Source organism: Dendrobates tinctorius, unplaced genomic scaffold (genome assembly GCF_039654945.1).
Source record: "Dendrobates tinctorius isolate UK_male_01 unplaced genomic scaffold, ASM3965494v1 ptg000211l, whole genome shotgun sequence".
Lineage (NCBI taxonomy): Eukaryota > Metazoa > Chordata > Amphibia > Anura > Dendrobatidae > Dendrobates > Dendrobates tinctorius.
The window spans coordinates 11,708,477-11,735,827 of NW_027361878.1; the positions used below are offsets into that span (position 1 = coordinate 11,708,477).

The 27,351-nt window shown below is 43.4% G+C and overlaps 2 protein-coding genes across 2 annotated transcripts in view; one reads left to right on the top strand and one right to left on the bottom strand.

Annotated features, from left to right (window-relative positions):
- The window catches only part of SLC25A45 (solute carrier family 25 member 45), a 46,162-nt gene extending 18,901 nt beyond the window's left edge, over window positions 1-27,261 (bottom strand). The window contains exons 1-5 of the mRNA XM_073554441.1: window positions 18,179-27,261; window positions 14,783-14,851; window positions 3,881-3,924; window positions 2,959-3,030; window positions 2,114-2,296 (exon numbers count right to left, since the gene is read on the bottom strand). Of these exons, the coding sequence (XP_073410542.1) occupies window positions 2,114-2,296; window positions 2,959-3,030; window positions 3,881-3,924; window positions 14,783-14,819 (336 nt within the window). The 5' untranslated portion in view covers window positions 14,820-14,851; window positions 18,179-27,261. The remainder of the gene's footprint in view (window positions 1-2,113; window positions 2,297-2,958; window positions 3,031-3,880; window positions 3,925-14,782; window positions 14,852-18,178) is intronic.
- The window catches only part of LOC141058258 (sulfotransferase 1 family member D1-like), a 54,422-nt gene continuing 45,824 nt past the window's right edge, over window positions 18,754-27,351 (top strand). Inside the window, exon 1 of the mRNA XM_073554440.1 lies at window positions 18,754-18,873. Within this exon, the coding sequence (XP_073410541.1) occupies window positions 18,854-18,873 (20 nt within the window). The 5' untranslated portion in view covers window positions 18,754-18,853. The remainder of the gene's footprint in view (window positions 18,874-27,351) is intronic.

A 27,351-nucleotide genomic window follows, 5' to 3' on the forward strand; every position in this document is an offset into this window, starting at 1 on the left:
GAGGTAGGCCACCAGTCAAAAATAAACAGTCTTTTACTTAACAGTAACTTGGTGGGAACTACAGGTGCTTCTCACAAAATTAGAATATCATCAAAAAGTTAATTTATTTCAGTTCTTCAATCCAAAAAGTGAAACTCATATTATATAGAGTCATTACAGAGTGATCTATTTCAAGTGTTTATTTCTGTTAATGTTGATGATTACGGCTTACAGCCAATGAAAACCCAAAGTAAGTATCTCAGTAAATTAGAATACTTTATAACACCAGCTTGAAAAATGATTTTAAAATCCGAAATATTGGCCTACTGAAATGTATGTTCAGTAAATGCACTCAGTACTTGGTCGGGGCTCCATTTGCATCAATTACTGCATCAATGCGGTGTGGCATGGTGGCGATCAGTCTGTGGCACTGCTGAGGTGTTATGGAAGCCCAGGTTGCTTTGATAGCAGCCTTCAGCTCATCTGCATTGTTGGGTCTGGTGTCTCTCATCTTCCTCCTGAAAATACCCCATAGATTCTATACGGGGTTAAGGTCAGGGGAGTTTGCTGGCCAATCAAGCAGAGTGATACTGTTGTTTGTAAACCAGGTATTGGTACTTTTGGCAGTGTGGACAGGTGCCAAGTCCTGCTGGAGAAAGACATTTCCATCTCCAAAAAGGTTGTCCGCAGAGGGAAGCATGAGGTGCTCTAGAATTTCCTGGTAGATGGCTGCGCTGACTTTGGTCTTGATAAAACAAAGTGGACCTGCACCAGAAGATGACATGGCTCCCCAAACCATCACTGATTGTGGAAACTTCACACTAGACCTCAAGCAGCTTGGATTGTGGCCTCTCCACTCTTCCTCCAGACTCTGGGACTTTGATTTCCAAATGAAATGCAAAATTTACTTTCATCTGAAAACAACACCTTGGACCACTGAGCAACAGTCCAGCTCTTTTCCCCCTTGGCCCAGGTAAGAAGCTTCTGGCATTGTCTATTGGTCATGAGTGGCTTGACACAAGGAATACGACACTTGTAGCCCATGTCCTGGATACGTCTGTGTGTGGTGGCTCTTGATGCAATGACTCCAGCAGCAGTCCACTTCTTGTGAATCTCCCCCAAATTTTTGAATGGCCTTTCAAGGCTTCGGTTATCCCGGTTGCTTGTGCACCTTTTTCTATCACACTTTTTCCTTCCACTCATCTTTCCATTAATATGTTTGGATAACGCACTCTGTGAACAGCCAGCTTCTTTAGCAGTGACCTTTTGTGGCTTCCCCTCCTTGTGGAATGTGTCAATGACTACCTTCTGGACATCTGTCAAGTCAGCAGTCTTCCCCATGATTGTGGAGCCTACTGAAACAGACTAAGGGACCTTTTGAACATTTAGGAAGCCTTTGCTGGTGTTTTTTGTTAATTATTCTAATTTACAGAGATAATGACTTTTGGGTTTTCATTGGCTGTAAGCCATAATCATCAACATTAACAGAAATAAACACTTGAAATAGATCACTCTGTGTGTAATGACTCTGTATAATATACGATTTTCACCTTTTTTTATTGAAGAACTGAAAGAAATTAACCTTTTGATGATATTCTAATTTTGTGAGAAGCACCTGTATATACAGTAGATAGCGAGTGCATATCTTCACAAATGTTTCTTTCACAATGTATGTATATGTATATGCACTAGCACTTTATATTTTTATTGATATATCCATGGCTTGGATATTAGGTACTAGGTGTGTGTGGGTGATTTTCTTACTACATATCACCTGCTGTTCACAGTTATGAGACTCTGTGTACCCTATCCTGTTATATGGAGAGGACCTGCTGCCACGAACACCTGTGTTTTTTACTGTAGACTTATTTTAAATGTCATATTCTGTATATCAGCCTGTCTTTTGTAAATTAATTAAAAAAAATTGTGAGATATTAATTTTGTGGACATTAGCTTCATGCTCATTGTTGGAATTAACTGTTTAGCAGTGTCCATGTGGACTATTGATTTTGGCCATCTATTCTAGGTGTTTGGCCATGGTAGAAACCATTGACTTATGTTTAAGGTTCGGATGATATTGATTATATCTATACCACTTTGACAAATTCTTTTCAAATAGGCATGAAAAACTTACCTGTACCAGTCCTGCAAAAGAACCAGCTAGAAAAACATGATGGTTTTCCGGTGGATTTCTCCAGTCTTTACACTCTGTACCGGTTATATAGAGTAATGCATTACTATATGATCCAAACATTAAAGAATTACTGACAGCCACACTGCCAACAGGAAAACTCATTCCTTTAAAGAATCCCAAAATCTATGAAAATCAAAACAAAAAACGAATAGAAACATAAAAGAATGTTGTTGCTTTCATAAAATACATTTCTTGCTTTTTTATACTGTAAGTTCTTGGTTACAAATGTATTATCATAACCTGGGTCTATCAAGGAAACCTCAAGCTATCAGTTTAACCCTTAATTTTTTTTCAATCCTAAAGACAAGCTCATTAGCCCACAAGTAACAAATAATATGCATAGAACTACGAGTTTTGATAGTTACTTATAAATAATCCAATGCATTAATTTCCAGTAATTTGTAGATTTTTCATGTTTTATGTAGCATGACCTAGTATCTGATCTCTCCAACTGCAGGATACAGTGTAAGGGTACCGTTACACCTAGCGATGCACCAGCGATCCCAACCAGCGATGTGACGCGGCGATCCTGCGTCCTCCCGCCCGGCTCCACGCGTCGCTCGTCGGCCCCACAGGAAGCGCAGCAGGAAGTGACCGACGAGGAATTGTCCAGGAGCATCTCGCGCGATCAGCGATAACCAGCGGGGGAGCCGGTCGGAGGTAAGTATCACATGCAGCGATATCGCTAGCAATATCGCTGCAACGTCACAAAATCGGTGACTTTACAGCGATATTGCTAGCGATATCGCAGTGTATAACGGGGGCTTAAGAAAGTAAGCACTTACTGTTTCTTTCTTGTAAGTCTTCAGTATGCAGTCGAGGATTCCACGGTACCTAGATTGTGTCTGCAGACGTACCTGCAACAAAGTAATCGAGATCTCAACCCCAAGTCAATCACAGCAAGATACTGATAAAAAGTGCAGTGAAATTTCTCTAAAAGGCCACCTCTTTCAACAGATCACCTTTTAAAGGGAAGCTGTCATCACAAAATCTCCCATTTTTTAAATCAAGTTTTTGTGTTACATGTAATTTTTTTTAATTATGTGTTTCATTTTTCTTTCATAATAAAATCTTTTTAAATAAACAGTAGTGTGTTTTTAGACTCGCATTTCCAGTGCTATTCAGGAAGAGTTTTCAGCAGTTTCCTTATCAGCAGAGGCAGGATTACAATGCTGGTGACACCTCTATACACAGCTGATAAAACAGGATTCACCAGTCACAATAGGTGATGTCACAGCTGACCCTGCTTCTCTTCACTTCATAATGATATTTGTACACACTCACTACGATTCAGTCCAAAAGATAGGGTCAGAGTGTGTTCATTGTGGCTAACGTGCATGTGATTTTCCAGAAAAAAAAAAAAAAGATGAAGCTAAAATCTTTAAAAAAAAAAAAAAAACCTAGTGGCTAATGTGAAAATTGCAAGATTTCCATTTTTTATTTTTAATACAGAAAAAGGTTATAGGAAAAAAGGGCTAAAAAGTAAAAAAAAAAAGTACAATTTAAAAAATAGGTAATGTTATGAAGATTTATTTTGCCAGACTTTCTGTACCACCATAAATGATAATGCATAATAGCCATCTTCTTGAAGAAGACGCACACCCAACCCGAAAAAAAAAAAAATTAAATGCAATTTTGGATAGTTGTTTCAAAGATTTCACTGTATTTTAATTACCGTATGCTTTATTAGTAACATATGTTATTCACCTTAACTGTGTCTATAGGATGCCCGACCACAAGCCCAAGAGCTCCTGAAAAATAGAAAGTTGGTACAGGGGGGTCACAACTATCAAAGTTCTCTTACTTTGAGACTCATGCTGGCCGAGCATGAATGAGTTCTGTTCTGTTACAACTAGTGACAGTTTTTTAAATGGAGACCAGAAGGCAGATGAATAGAGAAGAGAAAATACAGAGCAAAATTGCAGGTCTGAAGAAGAACTTAGACGTAGGTTATAGAAATCACAGGAGTCTGCAGTGGTGGTTGCAGCGTGATGTGAACACTCTCCAAAGAGCAACTTGTTAAGCTACAGCAAAAAGTGTAAATAAGGACATCTGAGAAGCAGTCGATTCTGGTTGTGGAATCCACAGTAGATTGCATTGTAATATAAACAGCCTTTAGTAACATTTCTCAATGTTTATAGCAATCTGTGGCTTACCCAGCATTTCTCAGAAGCAGTACAGGCAGTTTACAGAATCAACAGCAAGGCAATATGCAGCGTAATGAAATGAGACACTAATAGTTTGTAATGCTAACAGTGAACAATAGGTTAACTAGCAGGTCTCAGAAGCAGTAGATGCAGCTTACAGAATCAACAGCACAGCTACTGTATATGCAGCATAATTAAATCAGACTTTAATAACAGTTCGTAATGCTAACAGTGAACAATGGGTTAACTAGCAGGTCTTAGAAGCAGTAGATGCAGTTTGCAGAATCAACAGCACAGCAATATGAAGTGTAATTAGATCAGACTCTAATAACAGTTCGTAATGCTAACAGTGAACGATAGGTTAACTAGCAGGTCTCAGAAGCAGTGTGCAGCAAAGATGCAGCTGAATAAACTGAATGATGACTAGTCAAAAATGCACGGCAACCAAACACACTATACTGACTGAATACTCAGATATCTGAGGTGTGTGATGATGATGTCATTGAGACATGCCTGGCAACTTGTAAAGACCGATGTGGAGCACAGTAATGAGCAGCGTCCATAGGGGTATGAAGCTGAGCCCAACCTAGAATCTTTGACAGGTGCATAAAAATTAGATCATAGTCGCCTAAATCCAGACGTAACTGGTAGATTGAATTTTATTCCAGGAGATAAGAAACATCTGGCAGTGGCTTTCACATAACAAAGGAGCCATTAGCCAAGCATTCCTGTTTAACGGGGGTGTGATGGTGTGATATGTTATGTGAGTATCATTTTGTGTCTATTTATATTTTACGGATTTCCATAGTGTTCTTTTGCTGCCCTGTATCATTCCGTGTATTCACCATATTGTCTAGAGTCTCAATTACCTTCCAAAAATCTGATAATTGAATTAGCTCACTTACTGTCTGCAGTCTGACTGTATCTATGCTTCTTGTTGAACCCCCTGTAGTACCTTAATCCCCAAGGCACCTTTGTCAGGTCTGGGAGGCCTGAAAATTACCCCAACCTGCCTGACTACCCTGGACATAAGGAGGGGGCTGGGGAGGACATTAGCTGGTCAAGTCAGATGCAGTGTGGTGATGATCGTGTGAAGACGGCACACCAGAGAGAAGGGGAAGCATATGGACCCATTTTATCCTTTGTCTGCTGGATTATTGAACTCTCATCTCCTTGGATATTCATCCTGTTACTGAACTGCATACGTGTTCTGGACTATTGTATGCTCAGTGTGGTGGATTGTTTATGGACCTTTTAGTTCTGCCTAAAATAAAGGTCTTGGGATTGCTCACACTTCCTGCGCTCTGTTGATTGTGTGGTATCGGAGAAGGACCCGTGACAACTGGTGGCAACAGTGGGATCAACAGAGTGTAACCCAATGGAGAACCACCCACAGAGTGAGTACAGAAATTGGACTGTATCCAGTTTACAGGAGAGAGCCAGAGGCATGGGCCTGAACTACCAGGGATTGACTAAAGAAGCCTTAATTGACCTACTGGTGGGTGCTAGCCTGGCCACCTCCACCCAGAAGTCTGAAGGACAAGCACTGGAGACAGGGATCCCCACCCCAAAAAGCCAGTGGTTGGTGTGGTGCGAAGAAGAAATGGCGGTTCTGGGCCCCGGCGTCTCTCAGGAGTATAAGGAAGAGGCTGCCCACTGGGCACAGCGGAGACAAGAAGCAATGGAGCTTGAAAGAGGGAGTAATGTAATGCGGAGTATAAACCCAATGATCCGGGAGCCTGTACGGATCACCCGCACAGAGATTAAGCCATTTGATGAAGCTTCCGGAAATGTGGAGGGGTTCTTCAAGGACTTTGAACAGCAGTGTGCTGTAATGGAGGTGCCCCACTCTGGCTGGATGCATTTGTTAGTGGGACTCCTGAACGGAAGCATAGCGGAGGTTTACCGAACCATTGACTCACAGCGGAATCGGAATTATAACACTATAAAGCGGACTATCCTAGATTACCATGCTATCACCCAAGACTCATATAGGGCCAAGTTCCGAGACCTCCCATGCACCACGGGGGGGTTGTTTAGGATGTTTGTACATAAGATGTCCCAGGCATGTTGGAGATGGTTGGAAGCAGAAAACGCCTTTACTGTGGAAGATGTTATACAGGCGTTCCTTATAGAACAATTTCTTGCCAAGTGCCCGGCAGAGGTACAGGAATGGGTCCGGGAGCACACGCTGTGTACCGTGGATAGAGCTGCAGCCCTGCAGATGAAGCCCTTACTATCCGACCGCAATGGAGGAGGCTTCTGTCCCCCTCTGATTATATCTGCCCTTCCTCCTAGTCGCAAGCCGATGACAATCACGCCTCACAATCCTTGGCCCCAACAGTTCCGACCACAAACTGGGGGTATCACAGAGAGGAGATTTTATGGGTGTGGGCAACTGGAGATTTGCAGTTTGGCTGTCCGTCAAGGATTCAGAGGGAGCCCCACCTCGTCCAGTGCATCTTGTGCACTCCTTCCTGCCTGAGGAAGAGCTACCACCACCCCCACCAGAGTGGACCACCGACCACAGCACCATAGATACCCCTCTTGGAGTGTATGGACTCCAGCCTTAGTCCTGACCCCCGTGTGGTTCGACCCGAGGCAATTCACCAGGGTCTGTGAATTCCCATTGTCCTGGCGGGGGGTGCGCGCAAATACAGTGGGGAAAAAAAGTATTTAGTCAGTCAGCAATAGTGCAAGTTCCACCACTTAAAAAGATGAGAGGCGTCTGTAATTTACATCATAGGTAGACCTCAACTATGGGAGACAAACTGAGAAAAAAAAATCCAGAAAATCACATTGTCTGTTTTTTTTTCATTTTATTTGCATATTATGGTGGAAAATAAGTATTTGGTCAGAAACAAGCAATCAAGATTTCTGGCTCTCACAGACCTGTAACTTCTTCTTTAAGAGTCTCCTCTTTCCTCCACTCATTACCTGTAGTAATGGCACCTGTTTAAACTTGTTATCAGTATAAAAAGACACCTGTGCACACCCTCAAACAGTCTGACTCCAAACTCCACTATGGTGAAGACCAAAGAGCTGTCAAAGGACACCAGAAACAAAATTGTAGCCCTGCACCAGGCTGGGAAGACTGAATCTGCAATAGCCAACCAGCTTGGAGTGAAGAAATCAACTGTGGGAGCAATAATTAGAAAATGGAAGACATACAAGACCACTGATAATCTCCCTCGATCTGGTGCTCCACGCAAAATCCCACCCCGTGGGGTCAGAATGATCACAAGAACGGTGAGCAAAAATCCCAGAACCACGCGGGGGGACCTAGTGAATGAACTGCAGAGAGCTGGGACCAATGTAACAAGGCCTACCATAAGTAACACGCTACGCCACCATGGACTCAGATCCTGCAGTGCCAGACGTGTCCCACTGCTTAAGCCTGTACATGTCCGGGCCCGTCTGAAGTTTGCTAGAGAGCATTTGGATGATCCAGAGGAGTTTTGGGAGAATGTCCTATGGTCTGATGAAACCAAACTGGAACTGTTTGGTAGAAACACAACTTGTCGTGTTTGGAGGAAAAAGAATACTGAGTTGCATCCATCAAACACCATACCTACTGTAAAGCATGGTGGTGGAAACATCATGCTTTGGGGCTGTTTCTCTGCAAAGAGGCCAGGACGACTGATCCGGGTACATGAAAGAATGAATGGGGCCATGTATCGTGAGATTTTGAGTGCAAACCTCCTTCCATCAGCAAGGGCATTGAAGATGAAACGTGGCTGGGTCTTTCAACATGACAATGATCCAAAGCACACCGCCAGGGCAACGAAGGAGTGGCTTCGTAAGAAGCATTTCAAGGTCCTGGAGTGGCCTAGCCAGTCTCCAGATCTCAACCCTATAGAAAACCTTTGGAGGGAGTTGAAAGTCCATGTTGCCAAGCGAAAAGCCAAAAACATCACTGCTCTAGAGGAGATCTGCATGGAGGAATGGGCCAACATACCAACAACAGTGTGTGGCAACCTTGTGAAGACTTACAGAAAACGTTTGACCTCTGTCATTGCCAACAAAGGATATATCACAAAGTATTGAGATGAAATTTTGTTTCTGACCAAATACTTATTTTCCACCATAATATGCAAATAAAATGAAAAAAAAAACAGACAATGTGATTTTCTGGATTTTTTTTTCTCAGTTTGTCTCCCATAGTTGAGGTCTACCTATGATGTAAATTACAGACGCCTCTCATCTTTTTAAGTGGTGGAACTTGCACTATTGCTGACTGACTAAATACTTTTTTTCCCCACTGTATATACAGCGAGCTTCTGTGCGTTTGGATTATGGTTGTGGAGAAAAACTGTGTTGGATTGGAGTTATGGGAGGACTTCCTGCAGATATCCTCCTTGGGAACGACATTGGGGTGTTACAGTGCCAATTTGTGGGAGCAGTCACCCGACTACACGCCCTTCATGCACTATGTCATCCGGACCTCACCGGGGAGCAACCACCACGAACCGCATCAGAGCTGGTAAGCAATACGTTCGCTGCTACTACATTGGGAGATTCTTGGGACAGAGAGGAGTTTAGGAGAGAAATAGAGGGTGACACAACCTCAGCAACCCTTAGGCGAAGGGCAGAAACCGGTCGCATGGGAGATAATGGAGATGGCTTCACTCGAGAAAACGGACTGTATTATCGTGTAACAAAGGTCAGTGACAAGGGCAATCCTGACGCAATGACCAGGCAACTCATTGTCCCTCAGAAGTACAGGGCACAGCTAGTCCAACTCGCGTATGACATCCCCTTGGCTTGACATCAAGGGAGGAAAAGGACTGAAAAGACACTCACCCAAAGTTTTTACTGGCCTGGCATCTCGCAGTCAGTAGCCCATTATTGCCGCACCTGCGATGTGTGCCAGCGAATGTGGCATCCAGGAGCTCGACATAAGGTACCCCTGCAATCCCTGCCCATAATTGAAGAACCATTTCAACGTGTAGCTGTTGACATCATAGGTCCTCTGGCCCACCCCAGCCGGTCGGGGAAAAAATATATCCTGACAGTGGTGGACTATGCCACTCGGTATCCTGAAGCTGTGGCCCTGTCCAGTATTACAGCAGTAAAGGTAGCCGAGGCCCTTGTTACCATCTTTACCCGGGTAGGGTTTCCTAGTGAAATATTATTGGATCAAGACACTCAGTTCATGTCAGATCTGGTCCAGTCCCTATGGCATACCTGTGGTGTTCGAGCCATTCGCACCACCCCATACCACCCGCAGACCAACGGACTATGTGAACACTATAATGGAACCTTAAAATATATGCTGAGGGCTATTGTTGATGTTGAAAAAGACTGGGAAAAATACCTGCCACATCTCCTATTCGCCTATCAGGAGGTTCCCCAATAGTCCACAGGGGTCCCTCCCTTCGAACTACTGTTTAGCCGGAAGGTCCGTGGGCCTCTCACTCTTCTGAAAGAACATTTGGAGGGAGACATCTCAGATACCGGAATGCCCATCGTTCCCTATGTTCTAGAGTTCAGAGATTGTCTCGCCAAGCTAGCTACCTTGAATAAAGAACATCAGCGAATGGCCCAGTCCAGACAAAAAACCTGGTATGACCGTAATGCCAGGACCCGGGAATTTATGGAAGGACAACAAATGCTCATGATTACTGCTTCCCCTGCCAACAAGCTTCAAGCAGTGTGGGAAGGCCCTTATCAGGTTGTCAAGAAAATTAATGACACTAACAACATTATTGCCCTGGACTCTAGTGGTCGACAACAAAATATCATCCACATTAACATGCTGAAAGAATACCACGACTAATCTCTGCCTGTTCTAGCCGTCTGCCACCTCCCTAGTGATACCGACGACGACGAGTGTCTCCCCGATCTTCTCCAGGCCGCCCAAGCAGGAGGATCACTGGAACAAGTGCCCCTGGGCTCCCATTTATCGGATATACAAAAGGACGATATCTTCGCTGTACTAAGGCCGAGAGCTGCTGCTTTCTCCTCAAAGCTGGGGAAGAGTACTCTCACCAGCCACCATGTGGAAACCCCCGGACAACACCCCATTCAGCAGGTTGCCTACCGGGTTCCAGAGGCTGTTCAAGGCATGATAAAGGACAAACTGGAGGAGATGAAACAACTGGGAGTTGTTCAGCCATCTCACAGTTCTTGGGCCTCTCCTGTCGTCCTGGTCCCCAAGAAGGATGGTACAACACGATTCTGCATTGATTACAGACGATTAAATGATGCCATCAAGAGTGATACTTACCCCATGTCCAGGATTGATGATCTATTGGATCGTCTAGCCAGTGCCCAATTTGTGACCACATTAGACTTGAGCAAGGGGTACTGGCAGATACCCCTAACGGAGGACGCTCGGGAGCGCTCGGCCTTCATTAGTCCTTTTGGGCTTTTTGAGTTCCTGGGAATGCCCTTTGGGATGAAAACTGCCCCCACTACTTTCCAGAGACTGGTAGATCGACTGTTAGATCAATGTCAGGACTTTGCCTGTGCTTACTTGGATGACATTGCCATTTTTAGCACAACCTGGGAGGAACATCATAAACACTTGGGCATAGTGCTAGACTGTATCCTTACTGCAGGGATGACCATTCACCCTGATAAATGCCAAATAGGGATGGGTGAGGTGCAGTACCTCGTGCATAGAGTAGGGGGTGGGACCCTAAGGCCTGAGCCTGCCAAGGTGGAAGCCATTAGCAACTGGTGTAGACCCCAGACTAAATAGCAGGTACTTGCATTTTTAGCAACTGCTGGTTACTATCGAAAATTCGTTTCTAATTTCAGCACCTTGGCCAAGTCCTTAACCGGCCTGACCCGTAAGAACATGCCTTGGAATGTGACGTGGATGACTGCATGCGATGATGCCTTATCAGCATTAAAGACCGCCCTCATCACTGCTCCTGTCTTGGCTGCCCCTGATTACAAGTTCAGGTTCCTTGTGCAGACAGATGCATCCACCTTTGGGATTGGGGCAGTACTTAGCCAAGTGAACACCACCGGAGAAGAACATCCTGTTGCTTTTGCCAGTTGGAAACTACTGGATCGAGAAGATGCCTATGCCACTACTGAAAAGGAGTGCCTTGCCATCGTATGGGCGCTAAAAAAATTATAGCCATACTTGTATGGCAGAGACTTTACAATTGTTACAGACCACAACCCCCTCACATGGCTGAACCGCGTATCGGGGGACAATGGAAGATTGCTGCGGTGGAGCTCATCCTTACAACCCTACAGCTTCTCCATCCAATACAAGCGGGGAAGCCAACTCCAGAACGCCGATGGACTGTCTCGACAAAAAGAACCATAGGCTCCCCAGGCCGATTCACCCCTGCCACTGTACAAGGAACTATAAACGATTGAGCAATGTGGACTAAAGACTAAAGTGAGCAGGCCAGAGGTCTGTGTAGACCTCATGGCATGCTCACTTATTATGAGGGGTGAGAGGTTGTGATAGTGTGATATGTTATGTGTGTATTATTTTGTGTCTATTTACATTTTACGGATTTCCATAGTGTTCTCTTGTTGCCCTGTATCATTCCGTGTATTCCCCATATTGTCTAGATTCTCAATTACCTTCCAAAAGTTTGACAATTGAATTAGCTCACTAAAGGCCCCGTCACACTAAATGATGCACCAGCGATCCCGACAATGATATGACCTTGTCAGGATCACTGGTGCCTCGCTACATGATCGCTGGTGAGCTGTCAAACAGGCAAACACACCAGCGATCAGGACCAGCGAGGACGCTGGTATCTAAGGTAAATATCGGGTAACTAAGTGAGCGCATCACTTAGTTACCCGTTGTGTATCTTGGATACCAGCGTGCTTGCATGAGTACGCAGGTATCCAAGATACACAGCGGGTAACTAAGTGACGTGCGCGCTTAGTTACCCGATATTTACCTTAGATACCAGCTCCCAGCGTCTGCTTACAGCACTGGGAGCTCGCTGATCGTTGGTCTCCCACTGCCACACGCAGCGATGCGCGCTGGCCAGCGAGAGACCAACAATCAAAAAATGGCCCAGGACATTGCTGCACGATCAGCAATACCCTGCGGGGGGGCTGGTCGCTGATGCCTGTCACACACAGTGTGATCGCTGTGGCATCACAAAATCAGCGATGTCGCTGTGTGTGACAGGGCCTTTACTGTCTGCAGCCTGACTGTATCTACAGTATGCCTCTTGTTGAACCCCCTGTAGTGCCTTAATCCCCAAGGCACCTTTGTCAGGTCTGGGAGGCCTGTACACCGCCCCAACCTGTCTGACTACCCCTGGACATAAGGAGGGGGCTGAGGAGGACAGTAGCTGGTCAAGTCAGACGCTGTGTGGTGATGATCGTGTGAAGACGGCACGTCAGAGAGAAGGGGAAGCATATGGACCCATTTTATGCTCTGTCTGCTGGATTATTGGACTCATCTCCTTGGACATCGATCCTGTTACTGAACTGCATTTGTGTTCTGGACTATTGTATCCTCAGTGTGGTGGATTGTTTATGGACCTTTTAGTTTTGCCTAAAAAAAAAGTTTTTGGGATTGTTCACACTTCCCGCGCTCTGTTGATTGTGTGGTATCGGGGAAGGAACCATGACAAGGGGAGTCAGGGAAGATAGCTGTCCAATGTGTATGGAAATATTAAGCCATTAGACCAGATCCATACTCCATATTTAAATGCACCCACCCTGCCTAACCATTCTGTCCTGCGTGTACAGACCTGTATTATGAACTTAAAAGTCTTACATATCCAGAAGTTTGAATGGAGAAGTTTCTGTACATGTCTACACAATCTCCATTCACTTCTACGGGAGTCATGGAAGCAGCTGAGAATGCTGGTGCCCACTTTTCCTATCAGTCACAGACATTTAAATGTTTAAATGAGGATAAATATCCCATGGATGTGCCATAAATGTCTTTGATGAAAATAGGCCTTTACATTTTTAAGTTTTGATTTTTAAACATGTCAGTAATCCCCATTGCAATATACACTCACTGGCCACTTTATTAGGTACACCATGCTAGTAAGGGGTTGGACCCCCTTTTGCCTTCAGAACTGCCTCAATTCTTCGTGGCAGAGATTCAACAAGGTGCTGGAAGCATTCCTCAGAGATTTTGGACCATATTGACATGATGGCATCACACAGTTGGCGCAGATTTGTCGGCTGCACATCCCTGATGCGAATCTCCCGTTCCACCACATCCCAAAGATGCTCTATTGGATTGAGATCTGGTGACTGAGGAGGCCATTTGAGTACAGTAAACTCATTGTCATGTTCAAGAAACCAATCTGAGATGATTCGAGCTTTATGACATGGCGCATTATCCTGCTGAAAGTAGCCATCAGATGTTGGGTACATTGTGGTCATAAAGGGATGGACATGGTCAGCAACAATACTCAGGTAGGCTGTGGCGTTGCAACGATGCTCAATTGGTACCAAGGGGCCCAAAGAATGCCCAGAAAAAATTCCCCACACCATGACACCACCACCACCAGCCTGAACCGTTGATACAAGGCAGGATGGATCCATGCTTTCATGTTGTTTACGCCAAATTCTGACCCTACCATCCGAATGTCGCAGCAGAAATCGAGACTCATCAGACCAGGCAACGTTTTTCCAATCTTCTACTGTCCAATTTCGATGAGCTTGTGCAAATTGTAGCCTCAGTTTCCTGTTCTTAGCTGAGAGGAGTGGTACCCAGTGTGGTCTTCTGCTGCTGTAGCCCATCTGCCTCAAAGTTCGACGCACTGTGCGTTCAGAGATGCTCTTCTGCCTACCTTGGTTGTAACGGGTGGCAATTTGAGTCACTGTTGCCTTTCTATCAGCTCGAACCAGTCTGCCCATTCTCCTCTGACCTCTGGCATCAACATGGCATTTCCGGCCACAGAACTGCCGCTCACTGGATTTTTTTTCTTTTTCGGACCATTCTCTGTAAACCCTAGAGATGGTTGTGCGTGAAAATCCCAGTAGATCAGCAGTTTCTGAAATTCTCAGACCAGCCCTTCTGGCACCAACAATCATGCCACGTTCAAAGGCACTCAAATCACCTTTCTTCCCCATACTGATGCTCGGTTTGAACTGCAGGAGATTGTCTTGACCATGTCTACATGCCTAAATGCACTGAGTTGCCGCCATGTGATTGGCTGATTAGAAATTAAGTCTTAACACACAGTTGGACAGGTGTACCTAATAAAGTGGCCAGTGAGTGTATATACATAATGTTCCCCTTTCGCAGCATGTCACTGTCCCTTACCACCACACTCTCTGACTACTATCACTTTTATACATAGTTTCCATATCTCCAAACATAGATTTCATGTAACATTGCAGGAAATATCTTATCTTAATACACAGAATAGCCTCTAAAACAGGTACAAAGGTTATTTTTTTTAGTAATGTGCACACTGCTGGGATTTATATACTCCAAATGAAGCTTATAGCACATATACTATGCACAATTACAGTATGCTGTTATGTATTTCTACATTACCTGAAATCCACCCCGCAATAAATTCAGCAGAAGGCATTGCAGACTCGCAAGACACACGTGGATTTCACCCTAGAAGACAGATAAAAAATGGACTGGCTCGAACTTTGAGTTGTCAGCAATATATGTAAAGCTTAACTAGTAGGTGGCCACTTAAAGGGAAACTGTCAACATGAATGCGAGTCCTGCTCTGTAATTTCAGCCATCTGTCTCATTCTGAAACCTGAGGTGTTTCAGAGTAAACATACTTAAAGGGAATCTGTTACCTCATTTTCACGCTGTATGTAAATTAGTTGGGTCCGGTCTGATGGGCGGTGTTTTTGCTCCTTCCCTCCACCCCTCCTTGGCCGCTGTTTGCAATATTTCTGGCAACTTCGGTAGTTCTCGTCCATATTTTGAGAGTGCGCAGTGCAATCTCCACTCACGCGTATGCAGTATGCTTTGCTCAACTGCAGGCAAAGCCAGTAAAAAAGTAGTTTGCATGCGCCGGAAGTACTATGTCCCAGAAGTATTTTGCTGCCATTTCTGTGTTCCGGGACATACTGTAGTTCACCGGCGCATGCGCACGAATGCTTTTCGGCTTTGGATGAGAACTACGGAAATTACCTGAAATATTGTGTACAGTGGCCAAGGAGGGGTGGAGGGAAGGAGCAAAAACACTGCCCATCAGACCCTACCCAACTAATTTACATACAGCACGAAAATGAGGTGACAGATTCCCTTTAACAAAGGAGCCATGCAACTATTCCAAGAGGCATGTCCTCGAAGACTATTCCCTACCTCATTACTCTAGACTGACAGGTCTCTCTCTATATGTGTGTGTGTAGGGAGAGAGACCTGCCCGTCAAGGTAAGCAGAGCAGAGAGACAATGACGGAGACCAACCTTTTTGTCACAGAGTGGCTCAGATTTTATTGAAAACCCCTTATCAATCAGCATTTTTGCCCCCAGTAAAATAACAACACTTATACTTACCTCCGGTGCCAGCGCTGTTCCAGTGGTGTCTGGCTCTCCCAGGGATCGCATGACATTACTATGTCATGCAATCCCTGCACCCAATTAGCACTGGCTTCACTCTCCTCTGTTTCGGATGAATCAAACATCAAGGGGATGTGAGCGGCCAGTCTAATTCGTGTGACATAACAATGTGGTGCGATCCCGGGGAGAGCGCGTGCTGACACTGCTGGAACAGCGCCAGCACCGGAAGTGAGTATAATTGTTTATTATTTTACTGAGGGCAAACATGCTGATTGAGAAGGGGTTGTCCAAGTAGTGTACAACCCCTATAAACATGAATAACTATTAATTACATTAAATGGAAAGAAAACTGTAAACTTGAGAAAAGAAAACCAGCCCTCCTGGAAGTAGTAAAAAGAAAAAAAAAATTAGAAAAACAGCAAAAATCTAAATACTAGTTAGGGTTGCATTTTAACATACGGTAAATGTTATATACATTCAAAACAGCTATTAATGTTGGGTACATCAATGGGACTTCCACAGTAACAGGCTCAGCAACTGCTTTGAAGACCAGCCAAAAAAGATGAGACATTTCTTTTCAGAGTTAAGGTACTGTCAAGGATAAAATGCATGTTGTTTGTTTGTTTTTGTTTTGTTTTTTTTTAAATGCCAGCTGTTTTTTTTTACTTGTAATTTAGTTAAAATTTTTAAATAATTTGATTCTCTACTAGCTTGTTTAGCATTATATTGAAGGATTTATTTGAAAAGTAGCTGAAAAAGTGCCATAATATGATAAAAACTGATTTTTTTTAATAACAAGTTCTTCAAGTTTAAGGATATATATTTTTCCCAGAAAATAAAATGGATAAAATTCACAAAAATACATGACACATTGCGATATACTGAACTGGAAATTGTAGAAGAGTATTCCTAATCTGTGCCTTTTTGACAAAGTTGTAGAAAAAAAGGCAAGAAGATGTAGGGTCAGGTTTATTTATGTACTGTATACTCCAAATCACAAAACCACCTCCAGTGATGGATATGGACAGCACTACGTGGTCTTGCAAGCCTATATGGAGGAGGTGAGAATTTTTCAAAGGATGAGTTGAGATCTCTTTTGTGTTGTAAAAGTGGTGATAAGATATTGATCAATAATTGGGGGGTATGAATGTTCTTGATTATTACAATATGTTGATTTGTGCTTGGCCATATTCACCAGTCAGGACTGCTACAGTATTCTGGATATCAACCCGATTTACTATTAGATTTAGTCCTTAGTTGGGCCCATTTCCTGTCCTTTTTTATATTCCTATCACTTATTGAATGCAGTTTTACGCTATGTTCACATGTTGCATTTTTTCTGCACTTTTTTTCTGCAGGTAAAACCTTGGCAGTAGAGAAGCTGCTTACAAAAAGCAGGTTTTGCTGCTTTTTTATGTATTTTTGCTGCTTTTTTTTATTTTTGGGTTGCAGCATTTTTACACTGTCTGTTTGCTTTCTATGGTGAAAAATTGCTGAAAAAACGAATTGACATACTGCAGTTTTCAAAAGCACACTAGTTTTCCAATTCAGTCAGGGAAAAAAAAAACAATTGTGTGCATGAGATTTATGAAATGTCATAGCTTTTGCTGATACTGTAAAAAGTAGCTTTTAATTTGCATTAGAAAAAGCTGCAAAAAATGCAACATGTGAACATAGCCTTGGAAGGTTTTTGGAGCGACAGCTCAGATGCCAAAGACAGACAGAAGCTCTGCCTCATCTCATCAGCTGCTAGGGTTTCTGGCTCTTCTGTTTCTACGTAGCACATGCTCAGTAGCAAAAGTATGGAGGGAATTATACAACATTACTGAGCATTGTAGATGTGAATCCAGCACTGGGGTGAGACACAACTCTTACAAGAAAGCAGCAGGACCCTCTGTCTGTCCACCACTCTCTTACTCTGTTCCTCCCTTCTCACAAGCTGTCCTGCTGAAACAGCATCTTTAATCCTAACAGAATGTACATTTGATAAGCTACTGAAAATCAATAACCAGCCTTCAATGTACTCTAGATTAAAGTAAATTTTTGTTGTTTATAACTCTTGAAACTAACAACAGATCAAAGGTCAAAAAGAGTGTAAAAAAACATATCAATATATGTAGACTGTGAGCCCTCGCGGGCAGGGTCCCCTCTCCTTCTGTACTTGTGTGTCCCTTGTCTTACGCATGTTTATTGTACCTGTCTATATTTCCCCTTTTCACATGTAAAGCGCCGTGGAATAAATGGCGCTATATAAATGCATAATAATAATATATTTTTCTACCTGTTAAAATTGTATTCAAATATTTTATGTTATGATTACATCTACAGAGTATAAAACATGCACAGTGGAACAAATCGATTAATAGTCCAGATCAAATTAAACAGATAATACATTTTATTATATTAATAAAATTACACTTACAGGGCAAGGGGAAAGGGACATGATACACATGTAGCGGGAAGCTGTGACAAAAAGGGGAGCACAACATAGGGACACCTGCAATATACCATAAAATGTATATATATCACATAATACCAGACATAGAAACAATGATAGCAATGACTATATATGAAATAACCATGACATGGAATAATTGTAATATAAAATCACAATATCACAGGCCAAGGTATATCTATAGATAAAGATGATCAGTATGCACCGACACAGTAGTGCACATTAAGCAGGTGCACAATTATTACAAAGTACCTGGACACAATTCTTATGCAGGTGTCTCCAGAGATTGCACGTCCTCCCCGACGCGCGTTTCGGTCCTGCATAAGAATTGTACATGGAGGTATAGGGGAATGCAGCTGATGATCACTCACTTGCCTAGTTTCTAACTCCCTACTTTTAGTACTTTTGGCCTATATTTGGCTCATATTACCAATGTCATACTGTAGCTGAGCTTGATCACCTAGCATGAACTTTATAGACACTCCTATGTTTTAATAGTTAATATGTACCTAAATTGTGTAATGAATAACAAAGTATAATTTCTAGCGTCCACAGTAAGCGACAACGGTGGAATATTTTACTCCTAAACTTTGCAAAAATCTCGTACAAAGATCATTTAAAGAAACAGAAACACATAACAAGATGAATTTTGAAGACGATAAGTAAGTAAGCTCAACATTCATTGTGGTTCTGAACTAAAACAACTAATTATTAACTAATATACTGATGACTGCATAGTATGAATAACATGGATTTACAAGTTTGAAAACAAGTTTCATATTCCCTATAATAAGGCGCATTTATGTAATGATTAGCGTTACGCTGGCAAAACAATTACAAGTGTTTGCTTTTTTTTTGTTTGTTTCTTTGCTTTTTGAAAAAGTCAACCTGTAAAAAAAAAAAGAATGATAGATACTTGATTTAAGTTTTCCGTATAACTAAGTATGTTGTACAAATGTAAAAACAATGCTCTCCTTTAGCATGCAGATAATTTATTCTCCAGAGAACTCTTGGACTTTTCATAAGAAAATAATTGTTTCCAACTCATTTTGCACATATTTTCTTCTTTATCTGTACATACATCATTGTGTTTCCTTGTAACTTGTAAGCTGAAATTAAAGAAACTAAATCAATCAGTAAAATAAATGCTAGAGCAGCAAAAGGCATAAATATATCATTGAATTTTAAACTTTTTTTATTTGCACGTCACAAATGCAGAGCAAAAAACAAACAATATAGCAAACCATCGGTTAATAAAAATTGCAAAAATGTTTTTGTGGAAAAGAGACAATTTAAAGAAACATTTCCAGAGCTGGCTCTTGAGGAAATTAGACTGCAGTCATTTGCAATGGCTTTTGATCTTGTTTTAGGCTGTTCTATTCATTAAAGTAAATAGAGGAGAAATATATTAAAAACACAATAGGAAAGTTACATTATTAAAGGTGTTGTCTAGGGTTGATGGAGGGGTCCGACACCTAAAACCCCTACTGATCGACTGAAATCTAATCTGCCAGCAGGTAGATATAAGCAGTATACGGGCAGAACACACCGTCTCCTACATTGCTTAGTGGCCGCTGCCAGGTATTGATGTTTATCTCCCATTCACTTGAGTAGGAAATTCGTGTGTGTCCAACACATGCACACCAACAAATCAGCTGAAATCTGGTAACGTATGAAGTATAACACAGCAACTGATACATTGCTTAGTGGTACCGCACTTTATATCCTATTAAGTTCAATGGGAAATAAAGCGTACCACTCAGCAATCTATGGGGCTGCTGTGTTCTGCCTCTGCAGGGGAAGATTTCAACTGATTGTTGCCGAGTCTCAAATTCATAGAAAAGAAATAATAGTAAAAGGAAGTCATCTCATCTGAAACTTGTAGTGCCACAAGGGAGAAACATGAAAGGAGAGGAATTCAAAATGTTAAAAAGTCGCAATACCAAACTATCAGTATAATCTGCAAACGAGTTTCAGACAAACGTACTAAAGACATTTGACTGAAACCCGTTTGCTGATTATCCTCATGTTTTGGTTTTGTGACTTTTTAAGGCTATGTGCACACGCTGCGGAATCCTCTGCAGATTTGGCAGCGCAGATTTTGTAAAATCCGCAGGTAAATCTGCAGGTCAAAAGACCTGCAGTTTTACCTGCGGATTGGCCTGCGGTTTTTCATCTCCACAATGGAGGAGATGGCAAACCGCAGCGGAATCCACAGAAAGAATTGACATGTCAATTCTTTCTGCGGTTTTGAAACCGCTGCAAATCCGTGTGGAAAATTCCACAGCGTCTGCACAGCGGTTTTTTTTCCATAGGTTAGAATGCTACTGTACACCGCAGCAAAAACTGCTGCGGATCCGCAGCAGTCAAATCCGCTGCGGATCCGTGGCAGAATCCGCAGCGTGTGCACACACCCTAACACTTTGAATAAACGTCTGGCTTTATTGAAGATTCTGACCCTGGAATTCCTCTCCTCTCAAATCTCAAATTGATGACCCATCTGAGGGATAAGTCATCAGTTGTTCAATCATGGACAGCCCTTTTAAAACAGAAAGCTTAAGTCTCAACCACACATAAAATTCTCTGTGCTGCCAGTCTTTTTAATGCAGGATAATCATAATATGCTGCCTTATTCAGGTGCGGCATACTATAAAGACAGATACAGTGTACTGTCTTCTCAAGAAGCCCCCCAAATAATATTGTGCCCCTTGTATAATAACACCGATCAAAGAATACAATGGATTCATAGATATTTTCACTACTCTCTCAGGCTAGGGTACAAAAAGGCTATCTCGAATAGACTTGGCAGAAGCCACTGTGTTTGGCAGATTCCAGAGGAATCCCCACCACCCTTTAACCCCTGTTCAGGGATCTGGTCTTACAACGTGTACAGTGAATTGATTCCACAGAAGGGCTGCTTTCCAGAGGAGCGAACCAGAGGCAGGAATGGTTGCCAAGCAGAGTCAAAGCCAAGAGGTCATGCCAGGGACAAAATCGTAAAGCAAGCAGGTAGTGAAAAGTCAAGCCGAGGTCAAAAATTAGTAATAATCAGAACAACAAATAGGACCACAGCAGTATGCAACAGGACAGCAATGTTATTGACTGGCAGTGGAGTCAGCGCTTCAGGGGTTTAAATAGCAGACTGACCCGCCAAGTCTCAGGAAGGAGTGATCAAAACCTACACCAACACTATCCCCATAGCTCCCTTATATAGTAGCAACAAAAGTCCCAGGCAAAAAACAGGACTGTCGCTGTCACGCATTACACGCAACAAAGGCGCACTGTTGCCCAGTGGTCAAAGCGAAAATAAAGGTGATACAAATCAGCACCGATGTTATAGATATTAAATACATTGTATTCATAGAAGGAGCTCAGCAACAAACTCCTAGCCATTGACTAATGGTCACCATTCATAGAGGTAGATTCACAGAAGCCATTAGTCAATGGTGGAACAGAGACAGACAAGGTTAGCGCTCCCCTCATTAATGCAATGGATTCATACGTGTGATCATTGTATTTTTTTTAGGTGTTACTAGTCAAATGGCACAATATTTTTTGTGCCAGTTTGACTAATAGTACAGCAGACTTCACTGTGCAAATTCAGTTACAGGGGAACCCACCTACCATGTGCCAAATAAAACACTGGTATCTTCTAATGTCACAAGGAGGCATTATGCACACCCAGGCATCAATTAATAGATGTAACTGCTGCCTCTGCGTGCCATAAGCCCCCGTCACACACAGCGAGATCGCTAGCAAGATCAAGAAGCTAGCAACAACGATCTCACCAGCGATCTCGCTGTGTGTGACAGGTATCAGCGACCGCACCCCCTGCCAGGTATCGCTGATCGTTCTGGAAAGCCCTGGACATTTTTTGATCGTTGGTCTCCCGCTGGCCAGCACGCATCGCTGCGTGTGACAGGCGGGAGACCAGTGATCAGCGAGCTGGAACTGGTAACCAAGGTAAACGTCGGGTTTCTAAGCGTCACGCGGCGCTTAGAAACCCGTTGTTTACCTTGGTTACCAGCTCCCTGCCCAAGCACGCTGGTATCTAAGGTACACAGCGGGTAACTAAGCGACGTGCGCGATTGTTACCCGCGTCGTCGCTGTCCTGATCGCTGCTGAGATCTGCCTGTTTGGCAGCCCAACAGTAATCATTTAGCGACACACCTGCGATCCTGACAAGGTGATATCGTTGTCGGGATCGCTGGTGCATCGCTATGTGTGACGGGGGATATATAGTGTCCCTGAATACCAACCAGATACAAGAAAATAAACAATACAAAATAGAAAGAGAGGAACTCTTCACATACAAATAAAGTTGAAAGAAAGCCAAAGGATAAGGTTGAAGAGGAAAAGAAGTCTTAAAACCTCTACTGAAAATCTGCTCACATGCTTGTCCGCCATACAAAGAGCAGGGAGGGGCAATATGGAATCTTAATTCTATCAGAACACCAGGAACGTGGAGACACAAAGTCTATTTTTTCATGTACAAAACAGATAAGACCTAGTTGGCTGTACTTTTCCTACTGAACTGCAGTACCATCTAATTTGCATTTTAAATTTGTTCTAGCATGTACCGTAATTGTAAACTCTAAAGTTCCCATGTAACACCCATAAAGATTTCGGAAGCCAGTGACTGATAATAAGTGGTAATTAAATGTTGTATCTCTTAAGGTATTTGGATTTCTTCACAGCAAATTTTCTTTACTTATATACAGGACTTTATTTCTAAAAATTTTTTTTTTTTCAGTTGGGTCTCATCAAAAATTTTGCACTGTTTGCTTTCTATAGCCTTTATATTGCACAGTCTGTTGCTGGCTGCATTATACGCATTTGTCAGGAAAAGAAGAAAAAAGCAGCACCAACATCTAGAGTTGAGCGAAACAGGTCGAAAAAATTCAAAAGTCGCCGACTTTCGCCAAAGTTGGGTTTCATGAAATGAAACCCGACCTTAGCGTGAGGTCGGCCACGAGGTCGGCGACCATCGCGCCAAAGTCGCGCTTCAAAAGAAGCTTTAGCGCCCTTTTTCAGCCAATCAGGAAGAACGGACACTGTGGGCAACGTGATGACATAGGCAGGGGTCACCACCATCTTTGAGAAGGGCATGCAAGTGATTGGCTTGCTTTGTGTGGTGTCAAAGGGGGTATAAAAGGGCATGCACGCCGACCGCCATGTTACTTATGCTGATCTCACAATAGGGAGAGCTGCTGCCTGCTCATTCTGTAGGGAGAGCGTTAGGAAGGCCAAAAGAAAAATAAAAATGCTTCTGCTGATAGCGCTTTTCACTGTAGTTAGTGTGCAGTGAAAGGTGAAGATTTTTGCTTTTGTGCAGCAGCGCTGGTGGTGATTAGGCTGCCTTTTAAGGCTACCTGCATTGCTGTGTGCACACTGGTGTTCATACTGCTTTTTTAAAAGCAATCCAAATGTTATTGTTTTGTCCTGGTGAGGTACTGAGTGTTCATTTTTTCACACACCGTACAACGGTGTATGCTCCTCACACAGTACCGTGTACCGGCTGTTATCATGGCCAAATTGAAGCTATCTGTGTGTGAGTCTGTAAGGAAAAGCCGAGGAGTTTGTTCGTTCTTACAGACCTACACCTTAGAGTTTTGTCCGTTTTTCAAACAGTTTCATATATTTGCTGGTTGATTACATTCAAAACTAGAGAGAGCGTGTGTCAATCTGTATACAAAAACACGGAGCTTGACAATTTTACATACACACACCGTACAGCGGTGTACGTGTACGCTCCTCACACAGTACCGTGTACCGGCTGTTATCACGGCCAAATTGAAGCTATCTGTGTGTGACTCTGTAAGGAAAAGCCGAGGAGTTTGTCCGTTCTTACAGACCTACACCTTAGAGTTTTGTCCGTTTTTCAAACAGTTTCGTATATCTGCTGTTTGATTACATTCAAAACTAGAGAGAGACAGCGTGTCAGTCCGTATACAAAAACACAGAGCTTGACAATCTGTGTGTGACTCTGTAAGGAAAAGCCAAGGAGTTTGTCCGTTCTTACAGACCTACACCTTAGAGTTTTGTCCGATTTTCAAACACTTTCGTATATCTGCTCTTTGATTACGTTCAAAACTAGAGAGAGCGTGTGTCAGTCCGTATACAAAAACACGGAGCTTGACAAATTTACATACAGACACCGTACAGCGGTGTACGTGTACGCTCCTCACACAGTACCGTGTACCGGCTGGTATCACGGCCAAATTGAAGCTATCTGGGTGTGACTCTGTAAGAAAAAGCCGAGGAGTTTGTCCGTTCTTACAGACCTACACTCTAGGGAGATTCCAATTCTGCCTAATTCTATATACACCTTGTAGTTTGTCATACACTAGGCAATTTCTGCCTGTTACATTGCGGTGTAATATACACAGGGCCTGACAGAATCCAACTGTGTCCTGAAGTCTGTAGAGAGATTCCATTTCTCCCCAGTTCTCTATACACCTCTTTTACACCATCCAGAATCAGCCTGTTACTTTGAGGTGTAATATACCCAGGGCCTGACAGAATCCAACTGTGTCCAGAAGTGTGTAAGGAGATTCAAATTCTCCCCAGTCCTCTATACACATTTTTTACACCATCCAAAATCAGCCTGTTACATTGAGGTGTAACATACACAGGGCCTGAGAGAATACTTCAGTATCCAGAAGTGTGTAGAGAGATTCCATTTCTCCCCAGTCCTCTATACACCTCTTTTACACCATCCAGAATCAGCCTGTTACTTTGAGGTGTAATATACACAGGGCCTGACAGAATCCAACTGTGTCCAGAAGTGTGTAAGGAGATTCAAATTCTCCCCAGTCCTCTATACACATTTTTTACACCATCCAAAATCAGCCTGTTACATTGAGATGTAACATACACAGGGCCTGAGAGAATACTTGAGCATCCAGAAGTGTGTAAGGAGATTCAAATTCTCCCCAGTCCTCTATACACATTTTTTACACCGTCCAAAATCAGCCTGTTACATTGTGGTGTAATATACACTGGGCCTGAGAGAATCCTTCAGTGTCCTCAAGTCTCTAGAGAGAGTCCAATTCTCCCCAGTCCTCTATACACATTTTTTACACCATCCAAAATCAGCCTGTTATATTGCGGTGTAATATACACTGGGCCTGAGAGAATCCTTCAGTGTCCTCAAGTCTGTAGAGAGATTCAAATTCTCCCCAGTCCGCTATACACATTTTTTACACTATCCAAAATCAGCCTTTTACATTGAGGTGTAACATACACAGGGCCTGAGAGAATACTTCAGTATCCAGAAGTGTGTAAGGAGATTCAAATTCTTCCCACTACTATATACACCTTGTACCTTGTTTTACAGTACCATATAGTTGGTGGAATTTTGGGTACATTTTCCCCAAAAATGAGGAAGTGTGGTGGAAGAGGCAGTGGAAGAGGGCGGAGGTTGCCAGCTGGTAATGATGGTGTTGGTGGTGGTCGATCTGCTGGTAATGGCAAAAGCAAAATAACACCTAATGCAGGAGGTGTTGAGCCTGCGTCATCATCTGGCTCCACAAGGCCTCGAAGGCTCCCTTTACTGGAAGTAGGTAAACCGCTTTTAAAGCCGGAGCTTCAGGAACAAGTTTTGGCTTACATTGCTGACTCAGCCTCCAGCTCTATCGCCTCCTCTTCTGAAGTTTTAAAAAATAAAAGCACTGAGTCATCATTGGAGGCTCATGGTCATGAACCACACCTTTCCTTGTGTCCATCACCCGTACTAAAATTGAAGGATGCGGCAGGCCACACTACAGATTACTCCATGGAGCTGTTTTCACATACCATGCCTGGGTTATCAAGTCAAATCGTGAATTACCCAGGCCAAGATGAATCTGACATGGAGTGCACTGATGCACAGCCACTGCTAGATGATTCTCCTGGTACATTCACTCAGAGCACTACATTGTCCTCGCAGTGTACTGAGCCAGAATCTGACTCAAAAGAAACTCAGGTGCCCCTTCCCGCATACTATACCACCATACACGGTGACACAGAGGAAAGTGCACATGACATTGAAGAGGAGGTGATGGATGACCCAGTTGTTGACCCAGATTGGCATCCATTGGGGGAAGTGGCTGCCGCTGCCAATAGCTCAGAAGAGGAGGAGGAGCATCCGCAGCAGGCATCGACATCGCAACAGCTGTTATCTGGCAGGCCCGGAGCAGTCCAAAAACGGATTACAAAAACCAAGAGAGTTGCAGGACAGCTTGGCCAGACAGTCAAATTAGCACAGCGTGCAAGGCCTCAAAATGTCTTCCCTAGTAGGAAGAGTGCAGTGTGGCACTTTTTTGAACAAAATCCTAATGATCAGGCAAAGGTTATCTGTAAGAAGTGCGCAAAAACCTTTAGCCGAGGGAAAAATCTGAGAAATTTGAATACCAGTTGCATGCTTAGACATTTAACCACCATGCACTTGCAAGCGTGGATGGACTACCAAACCTCACGTACCACATGTGCAACTGCTCCCAATGAAGGTAGTCAGCAACGCTACATTGTTTCCCCCACTGTAAGCCCACCAGTTAGCACACCACCAGCAGCAAATGTTGAGGTGTCGTCGCAAGGCCAAAGCAGTCAGGGTATCACAATGTTATTGCTACGAAAGACTGAATCTAGGCCATCAGAAAGAACACCAACTCCATCACCATCATCAACCCTCTCTCAGTCCGCCATGTCCACCGCTAGTTCCACCATATGCAGCTCTCAAGTCCAGCTCACCCTACCAGAGACTATGAGTAGGACAAGAAAGTACTCATCCTCTCATCCGCGTACACTGGGTTTGAATGCCCACATTGCCAAACTAATCTCGTTAGAGATGATGCCCTACCGGTTGGCTGAAAGCGCAGCTTTCCGCGAACTCATGGCCTATGCAGTACCATGCTATGACCTACCCAGTCGGCACTTATTTTCTCGCAAAGCCATCCCAGCCTTCCACCTTCATGTGAAAGACCGCATTGTCCATGCACTCAAGCAATCAGTGAGTGGAAAGGTGCACCTCACCACAGATGCATGGTCCAGTAGGCATGGCCAGGGCCGTTACGTGTCCATCACTGCGCACTGGGTTAATGTGGTGGATGCAGGGTCCACAGGGGACAGCGGTGGTGGGACAGTGCTGCCTAGCCCACGGT